General features: G+C 50.2%; 1 protein-coding gene across 1 annotated transcript in view; it reads right to left on the bottom strand.

Annotated features, from left to right (window-relative positions):
• Window positions 1-21967: 21967 nt before the first annotated feature.
• Window positions 21968-23052, bottom strand: part of Apcdd1 (APC down-regulated 1) — a 30870-nt gene continuing 29785 nt past the window's right edge. Inside the window, exon 5 of the mRNA XM_047526771.1 lies at window positions 21968-23032. Coding sequence (XP_047382727.1) covers window positions 22587-23032 — 446 coding nt within the window. The 3' untranslated portion in view covers window positions 21968-22586. The remainder of the gene's footprint in view (window positions 23033-23052) is intronic.

Raw genomic sequence — 23052 nt, 5'->3', positions numbered from 1 at the left:
AGTACATCTGAGAACAGCCTTGCTTACGTTTTAAAAGCACGTTCCCTTTCATGTGGAGGTTACACAATAATTGATATCGCTATAAAGAAGCACAGCAATTTAGAGTTTTAAACTTGAATAGGCCTAACAGAAACCATCCCCAAACTGTCCAGTGGCGCGTCCTCTGCTTGCAGACGACATCCTTTGGGCATTCACTGACACCTAATAACAGCATGCCGTGATCACGTGACAGCTCTGGAGCGGGTCATTAAAAGCCTTTGATGAGCACGAGGTCTCCCGTGAGCGACTCGTTCACCAGGAGACTCACCACCTGGGTCTGCCTTTCATTAGTACATAATAACATCTCACTTTTATGGGAAGCTGCTTCAGTCGATTTTCTTAATTAGGTTTAACTGAAGGATGAAAGTCCAGAGCCCTGAGAGGCACCTCTGGGTTGAATAGTCATTCCACATAAAAGCCACAGGCATCAAAGGTGCAAGTCACAGAGAGAATTGTTTCTTTTACAGATCCTGGGACCAACAAGGACTCATCTCGGATGTGCCCAGGGTTGTGCATGTGACCACAAGCCTCCAAGCTTGGACTGAACGTGAGGCAGACCCATGGTATGTAACACAGGTATCGGCTCCATCTTCCAAAGACACACAGGCCCGCCCGGGCAGCAGGTAGCCTGCAGAGGTTATCTGTACCCCCCATGGAAACGAGGACGCCATGCTGAGTGCGAACAAGTGTGTGCTTCCTAGGAATAAGTTCCCCAAGGGAGGAATCTCTCTGCTGCCAGGAACATTTGCTCTTTTTCCTGATCAAAGCACATGAAATTTTCAGTCATGTTACCGGTTTAGCTTCTAGAAAGCCTGGCATTAAATACTGCTCACCTCCTGCTGGAGTTTCATGTTTGATGGCACATCCTGGCCATCCCAGGGCCACATCTGGATCCTTCCTCGTTTCAGAGCCCCACATTCGGGTTGACCAGATGTACTCAGCTATTTGTATACTCTATTTGGTCTCTTTGAGCTATAGGTATTTCCATAAGCTGTCTTGAGTCATTTTTGGAATAAAGTGTCACATGAATAAGTAAATACAGAGAAGCTGATTGCAAATTTTAAAAAACTCAAGCAACTTAACCACATACTCTAATGCCATGAGATCAGAGTCAAGAATACAGATCACCAGTCCAAAAGCACAAGCAGTAAGCACTAAGATAAGCAAGCTCAAGACTTAGAGCCGCCCTCGCCCTAAGCAGAAGCACTGTTGGGCCTGGTGACGCCCTACTTCATGAGTAGCTGCCAGAGCTCCTTGGTCCTTGGCGGGAGCAAAACCCAGTGACTCCAGCGACTCCCTGAATCTGCCCTAGCATCTCACCCTCCGCTGAGCCAGTTCTTCCCTTGCAGTTAAGTATCTTCTGTGAGCTTTGATAAACACCAAACCTAGAAGGTGAAGTATTGCAACAAGCATCTTCATGTAGTAGCCATTATTTTCTGGATCATTTGAGATGCATCTCACTGATGCCAGACAGTAGCATCAGTACCCGAGGGTATTGCCTTTGAATACCTTGCAAATAGACCCAAACATAAATATAAATTATTTCTCTCTATGAATAACTTGGCATCTTCTCAAATTCTTCTACTGATGGTTTATTGAATCCTTGTATATTTTTTTACATCACGCAACATACAAGAGACAACTTTAGCTTCTAAGTCTTTAAGGATATACCAATACCAAAAATGAACATTGAGACTTATTTTAAAATGATCACCTATTGATTCCACCAGAATCGATCCAGGCTAGGGGAAGGTGTCAGCCAGCTTTCCACTACCACTTTCCACTGAAGTCATCCACTTATAAAGGGATTTTGGCTCAAGGTTTTAAGGTTTTAGTTCATTGTTAAGCTGGAGGTGTTGCTTGCGGGTGGGGCGCTGTGGCAGCAGATCATGTCAAAGGAGTGTGGCAGAACCAGCCTGCTCACTTGTGGTTGGGAAGCAGAGACAGAAGAGGTAGGGTCCCACTTTCCCCTGGAGTGCACACCCCAAACAACTGGAGCTCTCCCTCCAGGGCCCACCTCTAAAGCTTCTACCTCCTCCCACAGCCCCACTCTGGGGACCAAGGCTTTGCCCCATGAACCTTTGGGGACACTTAAAGTCCTCTAAGTAACATACAAGTAAAGTAGTGCTGACATCATTCTCGCTGGTTCACGTATATATATTTCATTCAGCATTTCAGAGAAACATCAATTTGTCAAGCTGGGGCTCAGCCAGAAGAGCCAGCCTGGAGCAGTCAGTGGGGATCCCCGTGTCCAAGTGGAATCAGGCAGGTGCCGAGAGCTTACCTTTAAAAGAACAGAGGTAGCAGCAACAGATATGTGGAAGCTTGCCAAGTGGAAGGAAGAGTCTAATTTATTTGGACAGAACTAGGGCTGTGGATGAAAACAGACTGATTTCCACCCAGTGTGAGAGAGCTTCTTAGGAAGAGCAAGGGTTCCCACATGGAGCGAGGTGCCTGCAGAGTTTCATCAGCCCCTGGAAGTGTGCAGAGACGCCGGACATCCCCTGCGAACTACAGCAGCCGGGAGCATGGCAGGGGTGGGCGTAGGCCTAGACGGATCTAGCCCTTTGCACACGAGGTCCTCTTGTGGCCTGTTTGCTGATCTTAGGCAGTGGAAGGCTGTAGCCTCACTGAGTGACCTAGGTAATGTCGGTCACATAACAACTAGCAAACACCAGAACAGATACGTGACATGTAGAATAACTGACTTAGGTCACACCGTGTGAGGAGACTAACCCACACAGGCATCCTGTCTTAGCATGACTTCTAGAAAAAACAGCAAGGCCACATAAATAGCATGAAGAAAGATGATGGGATTTGCAGACCCCATGAGGGCTGCTAAACCACTGTTCTCATTCCTTTGTTAAGGGGTGTTTTTACAGTGCAATTTTGCATGAGAGTTGCTTCTGTTTTATCTGATTGTGAAGCCACAGGTCACCCAAAGGCACTAAAAATGATCTGCTGATTATAAAGAGCCAAATTCGCCTTGCCAACAGTTGTTTCTGGGTCTTTTGGGACACGATAACACAGCCTCAGTCCCTAGTTTGTTGTTCATGAACAATATTGTGAAAAAAAAGGTCCTAAAATGTATTACAAGAGAAGAAGACTAGCAGTTTTAAGACAAGATCAGTGAATGAATGAATTTTATTTCAAGGCAACCAAGGTATCAGAAAAACAGAGTGGACCCTACTTCAGTGTCCATGAAAATGTGTAAGGAATATTTGATTTAGAGGAACAGCCAGGTCATGGGCTTTCAGCATGGGAGAATGACTGGCTGTTCCACAAGCTCACGTGGAAAAGCATGGCCACGTAGCTAGCTGGAGGTAGTGGAGCATGGACTTCCAAAGCCACCTCCTTCTAGAGAAGCAACGAGGAAGACAGGAAAACCTGCCCAACCTACCTTCTTTCAGATCTCGGGAATCTGATGAAAACCTTATGACCCTAAGAGAATTATAACATTCAAAATGTCCAGTTTGCATAAAAGTTATGAAGTACGCGAAGAAACAAGTGGAGTCTGTTTACAGGGGGGGAAAGACATTAAAGAAATGTCCCTAAGGAAATCCAGGTGTTAGACTTACCAGGCAAGGACTTTGAATCAACTGTCTTAAATACGCTCAGAGCTAAAAGGAACAAAGCTGGGCTGTGGCTCAGTGGCAGAGCGCGGGCCTAGCATGTGCGGGGCCCTGGGTTCGATCCGCAGCACCACATAAAGATAAAATGAAGGTATCAGGTCCACCTACAACTACAACATACTTTGAAAGAGAAGAAATAGGTGGAGCAGACCCACGTGCTCATGGCAGTCCTCTAAGGGGGAGAAAGGGAACAGCGGGTGGAACATGGGAGACGGCCAGGGTTCCTAACCCGATGAACTTGAGGGTCTGCATCTGCAGCTGGCTCGGCGGCCTACAGGAGTCGACAGAGATGCAAAGACAGAAGCCTCAAACAGCAAGAGAGCAGTGACCTGGCGCATAGCAGGGGCCCTGCCCAAGGCCCCCAGCTCCTTTCTCAGGGGAAACCAGGAGCCAGAGGCAGCTGAGCCACACACTGGAAATGCTGAAAGGAAGAACTGTCAACCAAAAATCATAGATCAGGAAAACCCTTCAACATGAAGGAGAGCTCAAGACTGAGCTGGGCTGAGGGAGCTCACCACCAGTAGACCCACCTGCCCTCGAGATGCTAGTGTGGCCGCAGGCTGCAGGAGAGACCCCCACCAACAACTGGAAGCCACAGGAAGAAATGAGGAGCCTCGCAGAGGCAGCCACACAGGTGGTACGAAACCCAGCATCACACTCTCCACTTGGGAGGTGTCTCTGCCCTGTGTGACTTAAATGTAGATATATAAGGCAGCATTATAAATCTATGTTGCTAGACACCCAGCGTTTAAAGATGTAAAACAACATAAAGCGGGAAGCACATGTAGAATAGAAGCAGAGTTTTGGACGTTGTGTTGATATTAATTAAAACTAGACTGTTATAAATCCAATATGCTCACTGTAAACCCCAGGATACCTATTAAGAAAACAACTGAAAAACAGATAAAAAGGGAATTTAAAAGGCTTACTAGAAAAAATACAAACAACAATGAAGAAATTGAGTAATAAAAAGATATGGCAACATTTATTGTTGCTTGTGTTTTCAAATCGAGCATTATTACCCTATGTGCATACATGACTACACAACCAGTGTGATTCTACATCATACAACCCGAAGAATGAGAAGTTGTACTCCATTTATATATGATGTGTCAGAGTGCATTCTACTGTCATGTATAACTAATTAGAACAAATTTTTAAAAAGATATGACATAGAAAATAAATGTTTAAATATCTGAAGAAAGGCCTTGTTAGTAATCACTTTAAATGCAAATGAATCAAACTCTCCAATTAAAAATCAGAGGTTGGCATAATGGATGAAGAAACATGCTAATTATCTTATTGTCTACAAAAGACTCCCTTTAGATAAAAAGACACAAATAGGTTCAAAGTAAAAGGAGGGAGAAAGGTGTTCCAAGGAAATTCTAACAAAAGGAAAGATGGGTGTTGGTCTAATACAAGAGAGGAGCAAAGAGGAACATTATACATTGACCAACTCAATCCACCAGAAGATGTTATCCTCTTTAACAGGTACTCATGAAACATCAGAGCTTCAAAATATCGTGCAAAAATTGAGAGAACTGAAGGGAGAAACAGACGGTTCTGCCACAACAAGTGGAAATCTCAATACCCTACTGTCAGTAATGGCAGAACAACCTCACAAAAGATCAGTGAGGAGAGAACTTGAGAAGCACTTTAACCCAGCTGGACCTACAAGGCAGGCACACGTGGAGACCCCACAAGAACAGCAGGATATACGTTCTTCTCAAGGGTACTGCCAGTCTTCAGGACCATCATGTTAGGACACCAACAAGTCTCAATACCTTTAAAAAGACTGAAATCAGCCCGTGCCAAGTCTTTTCTTTGACCACGATGAACAAGACTGGAATCAATAACAGAATGAAAACTGAAATTCACAAATACGTGGAAATCAGACAACATGTGCTTAAACAGTGTAGCAAAGAAGAAATTTCAAAGGGAAACAAGAAAATTCACTGAGACAAATGAACACAACACAACATGTGCAGCAAAAGCAGTGCTCAGAGGGAAATTCATAGCTGTTCATAGCTGCATTCAAAAAGGATGGTCTCCAATCAGCAGCCTTACCAGAAACATCTGGAAGCTAGAAAACAAAGGGTAAGCTACCTTCAAAGATAGTAGTAGGAACAGAAATAAATGAACAAAAAAGATAAGTAGAGGGATAGATGAACGAGAGAATAGGAGGACAAATACAGTGACCCAGAAGCACAGTTGGTTCTTCAAAAACCAATCAACAGAATTGAGAGAGAAGATCCAAATTGCTAATATCAGAAATGAAAGCTCCGACCTCAGAGAGATATAATGTATAAGACATTACTAACCAACAAATCAGATAAATAGGTAAAATGGGCAAATTCCTGAAAGTAAAAATAAAGAACCACCATGACTGATTCAAGAGTAAACAGAATCTCAACTGATCTACAGAAAGTAAAGAGGTTGTGTCATTAACCAAAACCAGCCGCATAAGCCCAGACCCTACCACTTCATCAGTAAGTTCTACCAACACTAGAGAGGAGTTCAGAGAGTTCAGACCTTCTCAAACTCTTTACAAACCACAAGAGGAGGGAATGCTTCACTTCTTCTACCCTGGAGCCAAAGTCAGACAATGATGTTACAGGAAAAGAAAACTGCATACCAGCATTCCTTAAAATACAGGTGCAACAACCCTCCAGAAAAAACGTACTAGCAGACGGACTCTTACAGCCTATGAAGGAGATTATACACCATGTCCACGTGGGAATTATAGGGTGGCCACTATAACACAATTCAACAACGAAAAGAAACAACCAAATGACCAACTAATAAGAAAACATTGAACAAAATTCAATACCCTTTCCTGATTAGAGAGGGGAAAAAATTCACTGAATCAGTTCCTCCAATGATAAACAGCAATTATGAAGAACCCTACAGTAATCTTCACACCCAAGAGTGAGGCATGGCAAGCTTTCTCCCTAACAAGATGAAGGTTTCCTATTCCTGAACTTCAAGAGGACTGACAACTGACTGGATGTTCCATTAGGGCATTTAACTGAGCAAACGAAGAAGAGGCATTCGGATTACACAGGAACAAATAAAACCTGTGTGTGTTCCCAGGTGGCAAGATCTCAGACATAGAAAACACTAACGAATCCTCATAAAAACTATTGGTTCACAAATGAACTCAGTGAGATGCAGGACCAGGGACACACAAATCAGTGTGCCCAGCAGTGCACAGCCTGTAAGGGAATTAAAGAAAACAGTTGCACTTACAATAGCTTTTGAAAGAACAAAGTAGCTTAGGATCAGCTTCATCAGGAAGGTGCAAGACTGGCACAGGAAAGCGATACCATATTGTTAAAGAAATTAAAGAAGATGTAAATAAATGAAAGGCATCTTGTACTCAGACTGAAAGACTTAATGCTGTTGAGATGGCAATGATCCCAAAGTCACCTACAGAGTCAGTGCAATCACTGTCAAAAGTTCCAATAGCCTTTTTTCTTTTTTTCCTTTTGGCAGAAATGGAAAAGCCAATCATGAAGCTCACATGAGTGGCAGGGAACCCAAATACCCATCATAGCACTTTAAGAAGACAAAGTTGGACAACTCAAAATGACAAATTCCAAAGCTTAACTAGAGGGCTGCAGTACTGACAGCAATGTGGCACTGAGGAAGTGCCACAGAGAAGGGTACAGGTGAGATCACGTTTGCGTAGAGCGTGGAATGTAATTAAGACTGTGGAAATAAATCACACATTATCATCAAGCCAAGATCATTCAGTGGGAAGAGAATGGTGTCTTCAACAAAGAGTCTGCCTATCAAAGAAGGATGTTGGGCCTCAGTCTCACACCATATTAAATATTAACTTAAAATACATCAAAGACATAAACAGAAGAGTGAAACCTAGAACAATGTTAGCTAGGATGATAGGGGTAAATCTTCATGAGCTTGGGTCTGGTGATGGTTCCTCACCCACATTAACAAAACTACCAGCAACCCAAGAAAATCTAACTTCCCCCAAATTAAAAACTTCTCTGCAGTAAAGGACACAGTCCAGTTAGGTGCGGAGGTGCACATCTGTGATCCCAGGTACACAGGAGGCTGAGGCATAAGGATCACATATTCAAGGCCAGCGTGGGCAACACAAAAGGGTTGGGGCATTGAAATCTGCACTTACTGTTGTAGAACTGCCTATTTCTCCCTTTAGTTCTCTCAATATTTGCATGATAGACATTTTGTTTCTTTTTCTTTTCTTTTTCTTTTCTTCTTCTTCTTCTTCTTTTTTTTTTTTGTACCAGGGATTGAACCCAGGGGCACTAAACCACTGAAACGCATCCCCACCCTTTTTTGTGTTTTATTTGGAGACAGGGTTTCCTGAGTTGCTTAGGGCTTCACTAAGTTGCTGAGACTGACTTTGAACTTGTGATCCTCCTGCCTCAGCCCCCTGAGCATGCATGACCACACCTGGCTGCATATCTTGAGACTGTTTTTGCACGAGCACATGTCAAAGGTGACGTCTTCTGCGCAGATGGAGCTTTGTCAGTATATAGTGTTCCTCTTTGTCTCTTGTTTTGTATTAGTATGGACGCCCGGGTCTTTTTTTGCTAACACCCTTCCAGGTGCCGCAACACTCCAGGACCAGGGTCTGCCTTGAGGGGGAACCCCATCAGAGCTTCTAGGAGCTTCAGCCAGTGCATTTCCTCAGGGAAAGGGGGAGCCCATTAATCCAGGCAGCCGGTGGGTGCCAGTGCATTGGGAAGGTTTCTGTCCATCTTGGTGCTGATTCTCATTCTGAGGGAGGACGCTGAGCGGAGCTGAGCTAAGGGCTTGCACGGAGGGGCCAGGTGGGCAGTGGACGGCAGGAGTTCTCACAAGCCTGTGCCCCCAAGCTCGCGCTCTTTCTCCAAGTGCAGAGAGCATCAAACTGGGCACCTAGGGAAAGGTGGAGGAAATGGCAACTCTGCCCAACCTGCTCAGAGGAAGGAGCAGGAGGAGAGGCAGCTGCTAGGGCAACCTGTGCCGCTTGGGCTTTCTCAGACAGCAGCAGGAGTTCGGCTGAAGGCTCTCCTCTTAAATCGCAGCATAGGGCTTCCAGACTTCCCATTTAGTTTCTCATCATTTTTGTCACTACCATGTTCTCTAACTACCTGGTGTTTTTCAAGTGAATTGAAACGGAAAAGCTAACTTATCAGCTCTCCGTAGTCTGGAAAAATGACCAGAGACAACATGGAAGTGAAACTATGCACAGCGCGGTGCCGCGGGGTCGCCAGCATTCCCATGAGGAGAGCCACTCTGGAAATGCAAGCCCTCACTGTGCTTTAGGGCTGAGCCTTGGACTTCATAGTCATCGCTGTATTATGCCGAAAAAATGTACGTGGCTTCTTTGGATCTTGCGCTCAATAATCACTTTGATGTTTTATTTATTGATGCAAAAAGTTCTTGCCTTTCAAGTTTGTTATCTCTCATTTCAATGGACTTTTTCAAAGTATTAAGGAACCGGCTCGGCAGTCCCGTCTACCCTGCCTGAAATTGGCAGGAGATGCTGACGTGTTACTGGGGCCCCTGGGGGTTTCCTGCCTGCTGATTTTGAGCTCAGAAGGAAGCAGAGCCAGCGAGCGGTGGCCCTGAATGTGCAGCGTGCTGGAGGCCTCATGGGGCCTCTGCGGAGCTGGCTAGGTCCCTCCCGGGACTTCGACTCCAGGCGGTAGGGGTGGTTTGTATTTGGAAATCAGTGCGATTTCTCATCTTTGACCAAACGTCTCATGAAGTCTAATCTCAAAATGGTCACACATTCCATCTGTGACATCACTGAGCGGTTTCCGTGGTAAATGACAGCCGTCAAGGCAGAGGCAACATGGAACACCGGGCTTCTGGGGAAGGCTTGCCCAGTGTTTAAAGCAGGGTCCCTACGGACCCCTCTGCAGGGCCGCCTCCCGTGCTGGCCTGTCGCGGCCTGTGGCTCCTCGATGTGCTGCTGTCCGTCAGTTTCCGTGGTTGTCGCCTGTGCTTCTGGGGTGACTTCCCTGACGTAGCTGCACAGACTCGTCAGGGAGCGTTCCGGTCCTCCTAGGAATCTCCGCTTCAGGCCTTACGTCTGGTCTCCCACCATCCCCAGCGCCCTTTGCGGGGGTGGAGGGCTGCACGTGGACAGTCACCGTTGGTGCGACTGTCCTTTCCCGGGTGTGTTGGGCGCCCTTCAGAAGACTGGTTCACTGCACGGGCCGGGGTCTATGCCTGGGTCCCCCCGCCCCACAGGTCTCTGTCTCAGCACCTGGCCGCGGTGGCTTTGTGACGTGTCTCAAAATCAGGCGGAGCGATGCCTCAGACTTGTTCTTGTTGGCTTTTCGGGCCTTTCGTGGTTTAATATTAGTTCTGGGTCTGTTTTCTCTATTCCTGTGAAGCTGGCCGTTGGGACTTTGGTTAGGTGTGTGTCATCCACACGCTTAGTCCGATTTATTCCCAGGTGGAAAGGAAACCCACCCAGGGGAGAGGTAGTCACCAACCACACCTGACAGAGGTCAATATGAAAGTGCATAGGAGGCTGCTGGCCTGGACTCTGCAGGTCTTTAGCCTGGGCGCCGCTGCCATGGCCGGAGGCTTTCTCTTGGGGCACCGCTGCCCCGACACCACTGCCCCGGTGCCGAGCACTTCTCTCCAGGTGCTGCTGCTGCTGTTGATGCTGTTGTCGTCACCGACCCCCAGGGTCTGCTGCCCTGGAGCTGCCTCAGAGGGCTGGCTGCCATCCACACTCTGCCACCAGGCTGCTACCACGGCCACCACTGCTGCCAAAGCCACTGCCGCTCCCTGGAGGTCTCCTGGAGATCCTCTGGAGGTCCCCTGGAGGTCCCTGGAGTTCCCCTGGAGGTCCCTGGAGGTCCCTGGAGGTCTCCTGGAGGTCCCTGGAGGTCCCCTGGAGGTCCCTGGAGGTCTCCTGGAGGTCCTCTGGAGGTCCCCTGGAGGTCCCTTGGAGGTCTCCTGGAGGTCCTATGGAGGTCCCCTGGAGGTCCCTGGAGGTCCCTGGAGGTTCCTGGAGGTCCCCTGAAGGTCCCCTGGAGGACCCCTGGAGGTCCTCTGGAGGTCCCCTGGAGTTCCCCTGGAGTTCCCCTGGAGGTCTCCTGGAGGTCCCTTGGAGGTCTCCTGGAGGTCCTATGGAGGTCCCCTGGAGGTCCCTGGAGGTCCCTGGAGGTCCCTGGAGGTCCCCTGAAAGTCCCCTGGAGGACCCCTGGAGGTCCTCTGGAGGTCCCCTGGAGTTCCCCTGGAGTTCCCCTGGAGGTCTCCTGGAGGTCCTCTGGAGGTCCCCTGGAGGTCCCCTGGAAGTCCCTGGAGGTCCCTGGAGGTCCCCTGGAGGTCCCTGGAGGTTCCTGGAGGTCCCCTGAAGGTCTCCTGGAGGTCCCCTGGAGGTCCTCTGGAGGTCCCCTGGAGTTCCCCTGGAGTTCCCCTGGAGGTCTCCTGGAGGTCTCCTGGAGGTCCTCTGGAGGTCCCCTGGAGGTCCCTGGAGGTCCCTGGAGGTCCCCTGGAGGTCCCTGGAGGTTCCTGGGGGTCCCTGGGGGTCTCCTCTCTGGGTGCTGGTGCAGCTTCAGCCACTGCTGCTGCCCCTGCTGCCACAGGCCCCCACCTGCTGCCGACCCCAGGGACGTCTATGCTGCTGCTGAGCCCCTCCTGCTCCACTGTCCCTGCCATTACTGCTTCCACCACTGCCCAGAGGGTCGCTGCCGGGGAGACTCCAGGTCTGGTTGTACGTGGCCACGTCCATTCTGAGAGTCGTTCAGAGCCTGGGGTTTGTTTGGGGTGCTGGTGGGTTTGCTGCCACTGCCATCTTGGGGCTCAGCCACCCCTGTCAGGGGACACTGGCCAGGACCTGGAGGTTCAGTGTTGGGTGCCTGTGGTTTTGGCTGCCCCTGGGGTCTTCCTGGGAGTGGGGTTGCCCCTCTAGTTACCGTCTCTCAGGGTTGCTCCTCCCTGGTGGGCTCTCTCCAAGTCCCAATGGCCTTGAGATCTCGGGATTGCAACGCGGCCAAACCCAGGGCATCTGAGGCCCAGATGGTGAGAGAGTGACAGGGTCTGCAGGGCCTCTCTGGCCACACACTCTTGTGGGAAGTCAGAGTCAGGGCGGAGGGGCTTCCAGACGCTGCCAGAGACAATTGCTCAATTTTCCCCCGAGATTTCTTTTGTTTTTATTTTTTCCTTCTCTGGCATCTCTCTCCACCATATTTGGAGCAGGGTGTTTCTGTGCATCGGTTTGTTGAATATGGTAAGATAGGCAAGGTGTTTTGCATTCTGCTGTATATTCTGCATATTCTTAAATTTTTAATTTTTTCCTTCTCTTTGTATGTATTCTTCCTCTCTCTTATCTGTCTTCCTGGATTCCCTTCCGACCTTTTACCCACCTACCAGTCAATCTCTGTTGATTGTTCTTCCACTCTTCCTGTGCATTTTTGCTCTGGCTTCTCCCTTTCTCCCTCATGAACACCATGTCCTTCACTGTTTCTGTTCTTTCTTTGACTACTATTTGAGATTGTAAATCCATTTAGCAAATTTTCTGTCTTTATAGTGGACAGTGATTGAACTCATCATTGCTGTTTATAGCAAGAGGACAGTGGGCACCTTGCTGGGAGCTATTAAATTTGAGGCTGTATATTGTTTGCACTGGGGACTGATGATGTTGATCTCCCTTCTTAAAGACAGGATAGTGAAAATCTTCACTGACGATATAGGTCTACAGGGTAGAATCCGTGTTGCCTCAGATCCGTATACTAGATGGGAAAACACACAGGCAACATGAAAAAAACAAGGGAACAAGATGCCACAAACAAACCAAGATGTCCCAATAAAAGAATCCACTGACAACACAGTAGAAGAAATATCCAAGAAGAAGTGTAGAATGTACATGGTTAATCTGATCTGTGAAGTAAAGGATGGTATAAAGAGTGAAATCAAAGAGAAAATGCAGGAAGTGAAAGATCACTTTGATAAACAGATTGTGAAAAAAATCAAGCAGAAATCCTCAAAATGAAGGAATCAATAAATCAAATTATAAACTCAATGGAAAGCATCACCAACAGACTAGACCATTTGGAAGACAGAACCTCAGACAATGAAGACAGAAGATTTAATATTGAAAATAAAGTTGACGATGCAGAGAAGATGATAAGAACCCAAGAACAGAACTTCCAAGAATTATGGGATAACATGAAAAGACTAAGAGTTATCTAGATCGACAAAGGAGCAGAAGTACAAACCAAGGGAATGCACAATCTTTTCAATGACATAATATCAGAAAATTTCCCAAACCTAAAGAATGAAATGGAAAATCAAATACAGGACACTTACAGGACCCCAAATGTACAAAACTACCCACACCAAGACACATAATGAAAATGACTGAAATACAGAATAAGGATAAAATCTTAAAGTCTGTGAGAGAAAAAAAAGCAAATTACATATAGGGGAAAACCAATGCAGAGCTCAACTGATTTCTCAACCCAGACCCTCAAAGCTAGGAGGTCATGGAACAACATATTTCAAGACCTCCCATGCTCCTGGATAGGCAGAATTAATATTCTCAAAATGGCAATACTACCAAAGGAGTTATACAGATTCAATGCAGTTCCTATTAAAATCACAATGACGTTCTTCATAGAACTAGAACTAGAAAAAGCAATCAAATTTATTTAGAAAAACAAGAGACCCAGAATAGCCAAGGCAGTCCTTAGCAAGAAAAGTGAAGCTGGAGGCATCACAATACCAGACCTCAAACTATACTACAGAGCTATAGTAATAAAAACAGCATGGTATTGGCACCAAAACAGAATGTAGACCAATGGTACAGAATAGAAGACACAGAGACAAACCCACATAAGTACAGGTATCTCATACTAGACAAAGGTGCCAAAAACATTCACTGGAGAAAAGATAGCTTATTCAACAAATGATGCTGACAAGAGTGGAAATTCACCTGTAACAAAATGAAATTAAACCCTTATCTCTCACCCTGCATGAAAATCAATTCATGTGGATCAAAGGTACTAGAACTGAGACCCTGTGACTTCTAGAAGAAAAAGTAGGCCCAAATCTTCACCATGTCGACCTAGGACCTGACTTCTGTAACAAGATCCCTAAAGCACAAGAAATTAAATCAAGAATCAATAAATTGGGATGGACTCAAATTAAAAAGCTTCTTTTCATCAAAAGAAACAATCAATAATGTGAAGAGAGAGCCCACAGATTGGGAGAAAATCTTTACCACATGCATCTCAGATAAAGCATTAATCTCTAGGATATATAAAGAACTCAAAAAACTTAACACACACACACACACAAAAAAAAAACAAAAACAAAACAAAAACCCGATCAATAAGTTAACAAATGGGCTAAGGAACTGAACAGACAACTTCACAGAAGAAGAAATACAATCAATCAACAAATACATGAAAAAATGTTCAACATCTCTAGCAATTAGAGAAATGTGAATCAAAACTAAGATTTCGTCTCACTCCAATGAGAATGGTAATTATTAAGAATACAAGCAGCAATAAATGTTGGTGAGGATGTGGGGGAAAGGCACACTCATACATTGGTGGGAATGCAAAATGGTGCGACCATTATGGAAAGCAGTATGGAGATTCCTCATAAAATTTGAAATGGAACCACCATTTGACCCAGCTATCCTACTCCTTGGTTTATACCCAAAGTACTTAAAAATCAACATACTACAGTGATACAGTCACATCAATATTTATAGCAGCTCAGTTCACAATAGCTAAACTATGGAACCAGCCTACATGCCCTCTGAAGATAAACAGATAAAGAAAATGTGGTATATATTCAATGGAATATTACTCAGCTTTAAAGAAGAATGCAATTCTGGCATTTGCTAGTAAATGGGAGTTAGAGAATATCATGCTAAGTGAAATAAGCCAAACCCAAAAAACTAAAGACCATATGTTTTCTCTGATACGCGGAAGCTAATTCACAATAAGGGGTAGGGGGGATAGGGAAGAATAGTTACTTTAGATTAGGTAGAGGGGAGGGAAGGGAAGGGAAGGGAAGGGGTATGGGGGAAGGAATGATAGTAGAGTGAAACAGACATTATTACCTCATGTATGTGTATGACTGCATGGCTGATATGATCCTGCTTGACATGTATAATCAGAAAAATGAGAAGTTACACTCCATTTCCGTATGATCTATCAAAATGTATAAATGCACTCTACTGTCATGTACGACTAATTAGAACAAATGAAATAAAAAAAAATTTTTTTAAATACATAAAGAACTCCAAGCCAGAAAAGAACATTACTCAATTAACGAAATGGGTAGACTGAATAGACAGTTTTCCAAAGAAGATGTGCAAAAATGACCAATAAGAACATGAAAAGACACTCCATCTCTGATACTGGGGTGTGCAAGGCAGAACCAGGGTGAGCTATCCCCTCACACTATGGAGCCGGTTGTCATCAAGGAGCCGAGCCGAGTGGGGCCCGTCCGGGAAGAACATAGGAGCTGGAACTCTGCATGGGGTGGAGTGTGATGGTGCAGCGCCCTGCACCGTGGTGTGCGTCCCAGGACGTCGAGGAGAGGAACCGCGTACGGTGGTGTGCGTACCCGGACGTCGAGGACGGGAACCGCGCACGGTGGTGTGCGTCCCCTGACGAGGAGGACGGGAACCGCGCACGGTGGTGTGTGTCCCCGGACATCGAGGAGAGGAACCGCACACGGTGGTGTGCGTCGCCTGACGACGAGGATGGGAACCGCGCACGGTGGTGTGCGTACCCGGATGTCGAGGATGGGAACCGCGCACAGTGGTGTGCGTCCCCTGACGAGGAGGACGGGAACCGCGCACGGTGGTGTGTGTCCCCGGACATCGAGGAGAGGAACCGCACACGGTGGTGTGCGTCCCCTGACGACGAGGAGGGGGACCGCGTACGGTGGTGTGCGTCCCCTGACGACGAGGATGGGAACCGCGCACAGTGGTGTGCGTACCCGGACGTCGAGGAGAGGAACCGCGCACAGTGGTGTGCGTCCCCTGACGACGAGGATGGGAACCGCGCACGGTGGTGTGCGTACCCGGACGTCGAGGATGGGAACCGCGCACAGTGGTTTGCGTCCCCTGACAAGGAGGACGGGAACTGCGCACGGTGGTGTGCATCCCCGGACGTCGAGGATGGGAACCGCGCACAGTGGTGTGCGTCCCCTGACGAGGAGGACGGGAACCGCGCACGGTGGTGTGTGTCCCCGGACATCGAGGAGAGGAACCGCACACGGTGGTGTGCGTACCCGGATGTCGAGGATGGGAACCGTGCACAGTGGTGTGCGTCCCCTGACGACGAGGAGGGGGACCGCGCACGGTGGTGTGTGTCCCTGGACAAGGAGGACGGAACTGTCACGGCCAGCACTCCCAGGCCTGGGATGGCCAGAGGGCTCCACCTTGCTGCACACAGCATTCCATACGATGGTCAGGACACAGAACCAACCTGGGCGTCCCTCCAGGAATGGAGGGTGAGGAAAAGGACATGCACACATGGCCTGGAATACCGCGTGGCAGCCCTGCAGCCTGGCAATAGGGACGGGCCTGCAGGGCTTGCTGCTCGTGAGCAGGCCAGTCCACAAGGGCAGTGTGGTATCACCCCAGCCACTGAGGTAACTAAAAGGCCAATGCTCCAGTGGAGTGTGATCGCCAGGCGTGCGGAGGGGAGATGCGGAGCTGCCCTCCCTGTGTGTAAAGCTCCACTTCAGCAGAGGGCTGAGTTTCTGAGAGCGGCACAGCATCCTGCCTGTGGTGAACAGCCCTGGACGGTACAAGTGGGGACTGCTGAGAGGGCGGGTAGCTCATGCCAGTGTTCTGATCGCAACCTGGTGTGGCCGGCATTTTAACACCTGCGTGTTGGCACTGGGGACTTTTCATGTTGCAGATAAGAGCAGCCCTTGATGGAAGGCCCTGTGGCTGGAAGTGGCCGGCGAGAAGAGAACATGGGGATATGTGGTCAGCACTGGATGGTCACCTCCTCTGGCGGACCGTGGTATTCTCGTGATCTGGAAACTGTTTTTCCCCCTCATGCCCACAGGGATCCTGGGCAGTTCTGCTCCCTGTTTGAGCTCTGCTGTCCTCCCCTGTCCACACCCCGTAGAGTTGGGGGAAGGTGTGAGGTATGTGCCAGAGGATGGTGTCAGCTGCAGGGGTTTCTGCTGCTTATAAAATGAAGAATGTCCTCAAATTTGGCACCCAGTTTGATCGGATGGCCTGGAGGCATGAAGGAGGCATCTGAAAGATGATTCTTGCTCCTCTATGTAATCAGATACCCAATAAGAAAATCAGACTCAAATGTGATCATCAAAATGGGGCTTTTTATGAAGATTACATGCAAAAGATGTTCCATCCAGAGCTCAGGAGGCTCCACCAGAGCTAGGCAGCATCCAGGACCGGGCGGTGGGAGGCCCGCTTCCCCAGGGGAGGCTACCGGGAAGGACTGAGGCCCGGGGCGTGTCTCCAACGCCAACCCACAGAGACCAGCCTCAGACCAGCAGACCAGCTGGTTCCCCAGCCCTACCCCTCCCACCCGCCCTAGATGGTCCAGCTGGAGCAGAGGAGGGCCCGGCCGCTGTCTTTGAGAGGAAGGGGGCCCTGCAGCCCCCTGGGAAGCCTCCCCAGGCCCATTCTCTTCTGCCCAGCAGGCCCTCCCCACCCGAAGACCCCATGCTCAAACTGTGGCAAAGCCTCTGCACCTGCAGTGCCCAGACTGTGGACGGCTCACACAGTCCCTCACTCATGGGCAATGCTGCACATCTGAGAGGTACACCCACCGGGAGAGGGCAGGGGACTGTGAGGGCCAGGAGTGAGGGCAGGTGTGGGCATCTCAGTGACCTGTGACATCCGGCCACCTGGAGATGGCGGGACCTGTGAGGGTCAGGAGTGAGGGCAGGTGTGGGCATCTCAGTGACCTGTGACAGCACGGCCACCTGGAGATGGTGGCGCCTGTGAGGCTAGGAGTGAGGGCAGGTGTGGGCATCTCAGTGACCGTGTGTAAGTGAGGCCTGATCAGAGGGCAGTAAGCCCTGAAGTGCAAGCAGAGGACCAGAGGATCCTCTACAGGACAGTCGGTCCACACGCCAGCAGAGGACCCCTCCACCCCGTGGGTTTCCATGGAGGATCTTTGACCTCGTTGACTCTCTCTCCTGTTTGACCTGAAGTCTCCAGACATTTTTCTCCTGAAAGGAAGCCCCGGAGCAGCAGGCCATCCCGGAGGAGCCTGCAGGCTCTGCCCTGCAGACCGGGGCCCATAAAGATCTGAAGGGTCCTTCTTGGGAAGGCTGAGAACCGGCAGGTCACTCAAGCCCCAGTGAGCGTAGGGGCTGAAATTACCCTCTTGTGGTACAGAGGGCACCCGTGGCTCTGCCTGGGCCATTGCCGAGGGCAGCAGGCCCGCCTGGCTTGCCAGAGTCCGGATGAGGGAGCGTGGGCCCGGGAATCCCACTCTCCAGTCTTCTGCCCCACCAGTTCCTCCTTCCTCCTCCCCTAGTTAGGGACCAGACCCGAGCTTCGTAAGCTTCCCCAGGTCTCCATGTTCTGCAGGGCTCAGCAATGAAGTCTTTAAAATAAAATGAAGAGGTCTGATTGGGCGAGCACACTGCAAACTAACGAGGTATTTTGGTCAGAAGTCCATGTTCGGCGGTTGTGGAGTAGACACAAAGCAGTCTGCACAAGAAACCGTGTGCGAAGTCATGCATGTGGTGTGTTTTCAGAAGTGGTTGTTCTTGCAATGGCTGAGAAAGCTGGGCTCAAATTCTGGAGCAAAGACAGGAAGAGGCGCTAATCAGTCTCTCTGGCCCAGGGAGCTTCGCTTGGAGAGGGCACTGGGAGATGCACATGGCCTCCAGCCAGCTCCAGGGCCGGCCCAAGTGGCCCGGGCATGCACAGCCTTCCTCCCTGGGCCTGTGTGGAGGGGAGCCATCTTGCTGCGGTTTGCACCGCCTGCTCCCGACAGCACGACACCACAAGCTCTGTCCTGCTCAGGAGCTCTAGGGTGGGCAGGCCCCTCCAGGACCGTTACGTAGAGTGCTCTAGGCGCTGTCGGCCAAGCCCCCGGGAGGTAGTCAGTACCTTCTTCCATATACACCCGACTGAGCCTGAGACATAACGTGGCCTTGCTTCCCAAGTGAGTGGAGGATAGAACTTCAGCATGCAGCGGACAGCTCCAGTTTTTGGTTGCTGCCCGTGGGTCCCAGGGCACGTGCGTTACCCCCTGCTCCTCTGTGGGAGCCGAGTGTGGATTCAGGAGGAGGAGGAGATCTGACAGGAGCCCTCTCTGGAGAGACTGTCCTTCACGTGTTTGCTGTTACCTTGATCTTGAAGGCTCTAGACCCAGTGTCCTAGCACGGAGTCTTAGCCACAGGATAAGACTCCGCCTCAGACCAGAGTCCTCAGAGAGCACATTCTCCTCCTAAAGGATCCTCTGCCACTGGCTTCACCTGAGAGGAAGAGACTTGATGAGACGTGAGAAGGCTAATGCCATTCCTTATTGATCACAGTGGCCAGCAGTGCCGACTGCCCTCCTGCAGCTCCCTGCCTCTGGAACTCCATGCCTCTGCAGTCCCGCACGCACCGTGGCTCAAGGTAAAGGGGCAGAACCGTCCCGAGGGGTTGCAGGGGTGGGGTTGAGCCATACATGACGGGGTTCACGGGAACCCCCACCCTGCCTTCCGGTGTGACTGCGCCTTGGAGGACAGGACACACCCCCCTTTGGGTGGCATACCACTTGGTCTCCCTGGGTCTCCGGGACTGGGTGGGACAGGATAAGTGTGTCACTTTGTTCACATCTCAGTCAACAGAGAAGCAGAGGCCATAACTTTTCTGTTTGTTTTGTGTTTAAAGCACGATAGTGTTGCATCTGTCAACTGAAACACCAGGGAAAGGGGAGAGGGGACTCAGACCCAATGGGGGCCTGAGTTTGCAATCGGTGACTGTTTGCCCTGCAAGCCAGGAGACCCTTGATCACCACAGACACATGATTGTATTACAGGTAAGAAAAGCAGGTTGCATTTCCCCACGTCGAGAACCCAGTGGAAAGCACTTGTCCAAACACCTTCGTTCACTCTTACACAAGTGCCTCCAAGTGGAGAGATCTGGGCACAGGGAGCTCAGCCGCCTCAGGACTCTGGTGACACTGTGTGGGTGGCAGGCCTCTGGGCTCCCTCTGTTCCACCCACCCTTCTCATTGCCACCCAGCTCTGGTGCATCTTCCTTGGGGACAGTGTCCTGCATAGCTAGCTGGTGTGCTGTGGTGTCTTGGGTGTTTTACAGGGTTGGGTGACCATCTTAATCCCGGGCACTGTGTGTGCTGGGTGAGTGAAGACGTAAGTGCTGAGGACTTATTTAAAGAGGCGTGGTGTAGAGAATGGCCCTTTGAGTCTTTTCCTTCACCAGAAACCAAGGTCTTACTCTCAAGTCCGTCCAAGGGGGTGTGAGGCCCTATCATGCATGTGCTGGACTGGCCCTGGTCCAGTGGGTCCTTGATATAGGGCACTGGACAAGGGGGATTGCTGCGGTGGCCACGTGGAGGTCACGGAGGCTGGGCAGGACTTGAGAAGCTGCTCTGGAAGGCCCGGGTGAACTTGCCGGAGAAGAGCAGCCCCAGGGTCTGTGCTGGTAACGGGAGTGGCACATGTCTCGTGAGCTGAGGGGCAGTTTGAATTTTAGAGGGTGAAGTCTTAGCTACCTCCAAACCTTACTGTTGCCGGAGAACAACTGTCTGAGCCCAGTCCTCATGGGCTGGGTTAGAGGGCCCTGGGCCGTGGGGTGAGCCCTCAGGCACAGAGTGACACCTTCCTCTTGGAAGGTGGGCATGGACGAGTTGGCATGGGAGTGGCTGTCTCAGGGCCAGCTATGCCTCGGGCCTGGCCTCTCCAACACACAGTGGCTTCCACCTCCCATCATGCACAGGGGCCCTTGCCAGAGAAGTCACCTAACTTTGGGCTTCTGGTCTCCAGAACTGAGTCAAAGCAAACCTTTCTTCTTTGTAAGTTCCTTGGGCTCAGGTGTTCTACTACAGCAATGGACTGAGACACCCTGTTGCAGCGGGCTGGTCAGGTCTGCCAGAGCCTCCCTTTCTTATCCTCACTTTCTCCAAACCTCATAAAGAGAATCCCCGGCCACTGAGCAGGAGAGACTTGTCAGCTCCTGTGCATGATATGTTTCTGGAGTGCCTTGGACTCCTTATAGATGTTCCAGGAGGAGACATCCTCGACCTCAGAGCCCATCTTGGTTTCCAGTCAGCACTGCTGACCCACATCTGAAAGGCCCTATGCCTTCAAGGTGATGGGCAGCCAGACGTGAAGCTCAGCGTGGGGTGTGCAGAGAGCGGAGTGTAAGAGATGCTCCTGGGTGTTGGTGTTCCAGGACCCAGGCAAGACGTCACACGCATGGGATACGTGAAGGCGTCAGCCTGTGGGTCAGCCTTCATGGCAAGTCATGTTCGTCCTTCTGCACTGATTCAGCCTGCTCAGAATGTGACGCGGCCTGGGAATTCCAGGTCATCCTAAGACTCACACGCTCACGTCCCTGGTGTACCTGCTTGTGCCCGTGCATCTGGTGTGGGTGTAGGTATGTGGCAGGCTTTTAAGAAGGACAGCCCGCTAAGGCGGGTGTCGGTGGTGGGTGAGTGGTATGAGTCTGTCACTGGTGGTAAGTGCTGGGTGTTCGGCAGCAGTGAACACGGTTTCACTGCACTTTCATTATATCCTGTAATAACAATATCAGAATTAATTAAAAAAAACCACCGGGTGCAGCAGCACACACCTGCAATCCCAGTGGCTCAGGAGGCCGTGGCAGGAGGATCATGAGTTCAAAGCCAGCCTCAGCAAAAGTGAGGCTCTAAGCAACTCAGTGAGACCCTGTCTCTAAATAAAAAACAGAATAGGGCTGGGGATGTGGCTCAGTGGTCGAGTACCCCTGAGTTCAATCCCTAGTACCAAAAAAAAAAAAGATCCACAGATAAAAAATGTATTTCTCTCTGTGTATCAAACTCGGCAGACGTTGAGTTAGCGTTTTGATTTTGATCAATCCCCTGGCTATGCAGCACGACCTAGAATATGACCTAAGCACCGAGCTCTTTGCCAGTCTGTGCCGTCACTCTCCCGCCAGGAGGAAACCCCACAGCGAACGGGGGCTATCTCTGGCTCGTGGGGTGTTCACCACACTGCACAGACCCTGTGGCGCTGCTTCTGCTCATACCCCGACTGCCCCGCCCACCACAAGGTGAACGAGGAAGCGGCTTGCAACCAGAACCCTAGCACCAGCCTGGAGCAAGTCTCTCCTCTCAGAGTGAAAACCGTGATGCACAAATGGTTTAAATTACGTCAGAACTTTAATACAGATTTTGCCCACTCCACAGCTCCACACACCGTGCTTCTCTTTTTGCACAAGCTCCGCATGAGCGGCGGTTTAGCTGACCCTGGCAGGCTGTCCTACGTGCACATCCACAACGCATCTCTTCTTTATGGACACGAGAAGATGCATCGCAGTCCAAACCAACTCGCCAGCACAGAAACACAGAGGAAATCTGTCCCCAAGGAGGGCGGGAACAGCCATGGCAAAAGGGCAGGAGACCCTGGAGCCCACCAGCTGCTTCCTCCACGCTCGACTCAGAAGAGTAAGGACGGGGAGCTGTCCCTCTGTCCTGCAACACACCAGCCCAGGCCGCGGCTGCCTGCAGACTTGAACTGCAGGCCCGCTGTGCGGCCGCTGAGGCCGGGACCAGGCTGGCCCGAGTTCAAAGCAGAAACATCAAACGAGCGGCTCAGGACTCTGGGCTGCAGGGAGGGCGGGCGGGGGCAACGGCCTCAGCTTTCAAGTGCATCCGAATCAATGTCCTTCCTTTGTTGCAAAGAAGATCTGTAAATGGTAAGAAATCCTGGTTTAGAAAAAATACAACCTTCTAAAGACTTCTATCTGAGGACGTTCCAATGCAGAGTCCAGAGGGCAGCGAGGGCGGCCAGCGGCGGCGGCCAGGCTGCAGTGCCCGGTGCCCGGCCGCGCGGGTGGCTGCGACTGTCTTCGGGCAAGTCCTCTGCTCTGGGTGAGGAGGAGGCACACTGGACCAGCGGCATCTGGTAGGAGGTGGCCCTCTTCTCCGGCCTGTCTGGGCTGGACCCGTCGCTGGGCCTCTGGCCGTTGAAGAGCAGGTAGCGCCCCCGGGCATCCTGCTCCATCTTGAAGATCTCGTACTCCGTGTGAGGTAGCTTGATGCCCAGGGCCACGCAGCCGTTGGTGTGTGTCACGTCCTGCTGGATGCCCACCTGCCAGGAGCCCTCGGCGCCACACTCGTTCCCGTTGAAGACGTTGAGGAGGGAGGCTGTGGCCGCATCCATGGGGGTCACCTTCATGTGATTCACTGCATGGGAGAGAGGAGAG

This window comes from Sciurus carolinensis, chromosome 15, assembly GCF_902686445.1.
Source record: "Sciurus carolinensis chromosome 15, mSciCar1.2, whole genome shotgun sequence".
NCBI classification, from domain to species: Eukaryota; Metazoa; Chordata; class Mammalia; order Rodentia; family Sciuridae; genus Sciurus; species Sciurus carolinensis.
This window is presented reverse-complemented; position numbering and strand designations above follow the sequence as displayed.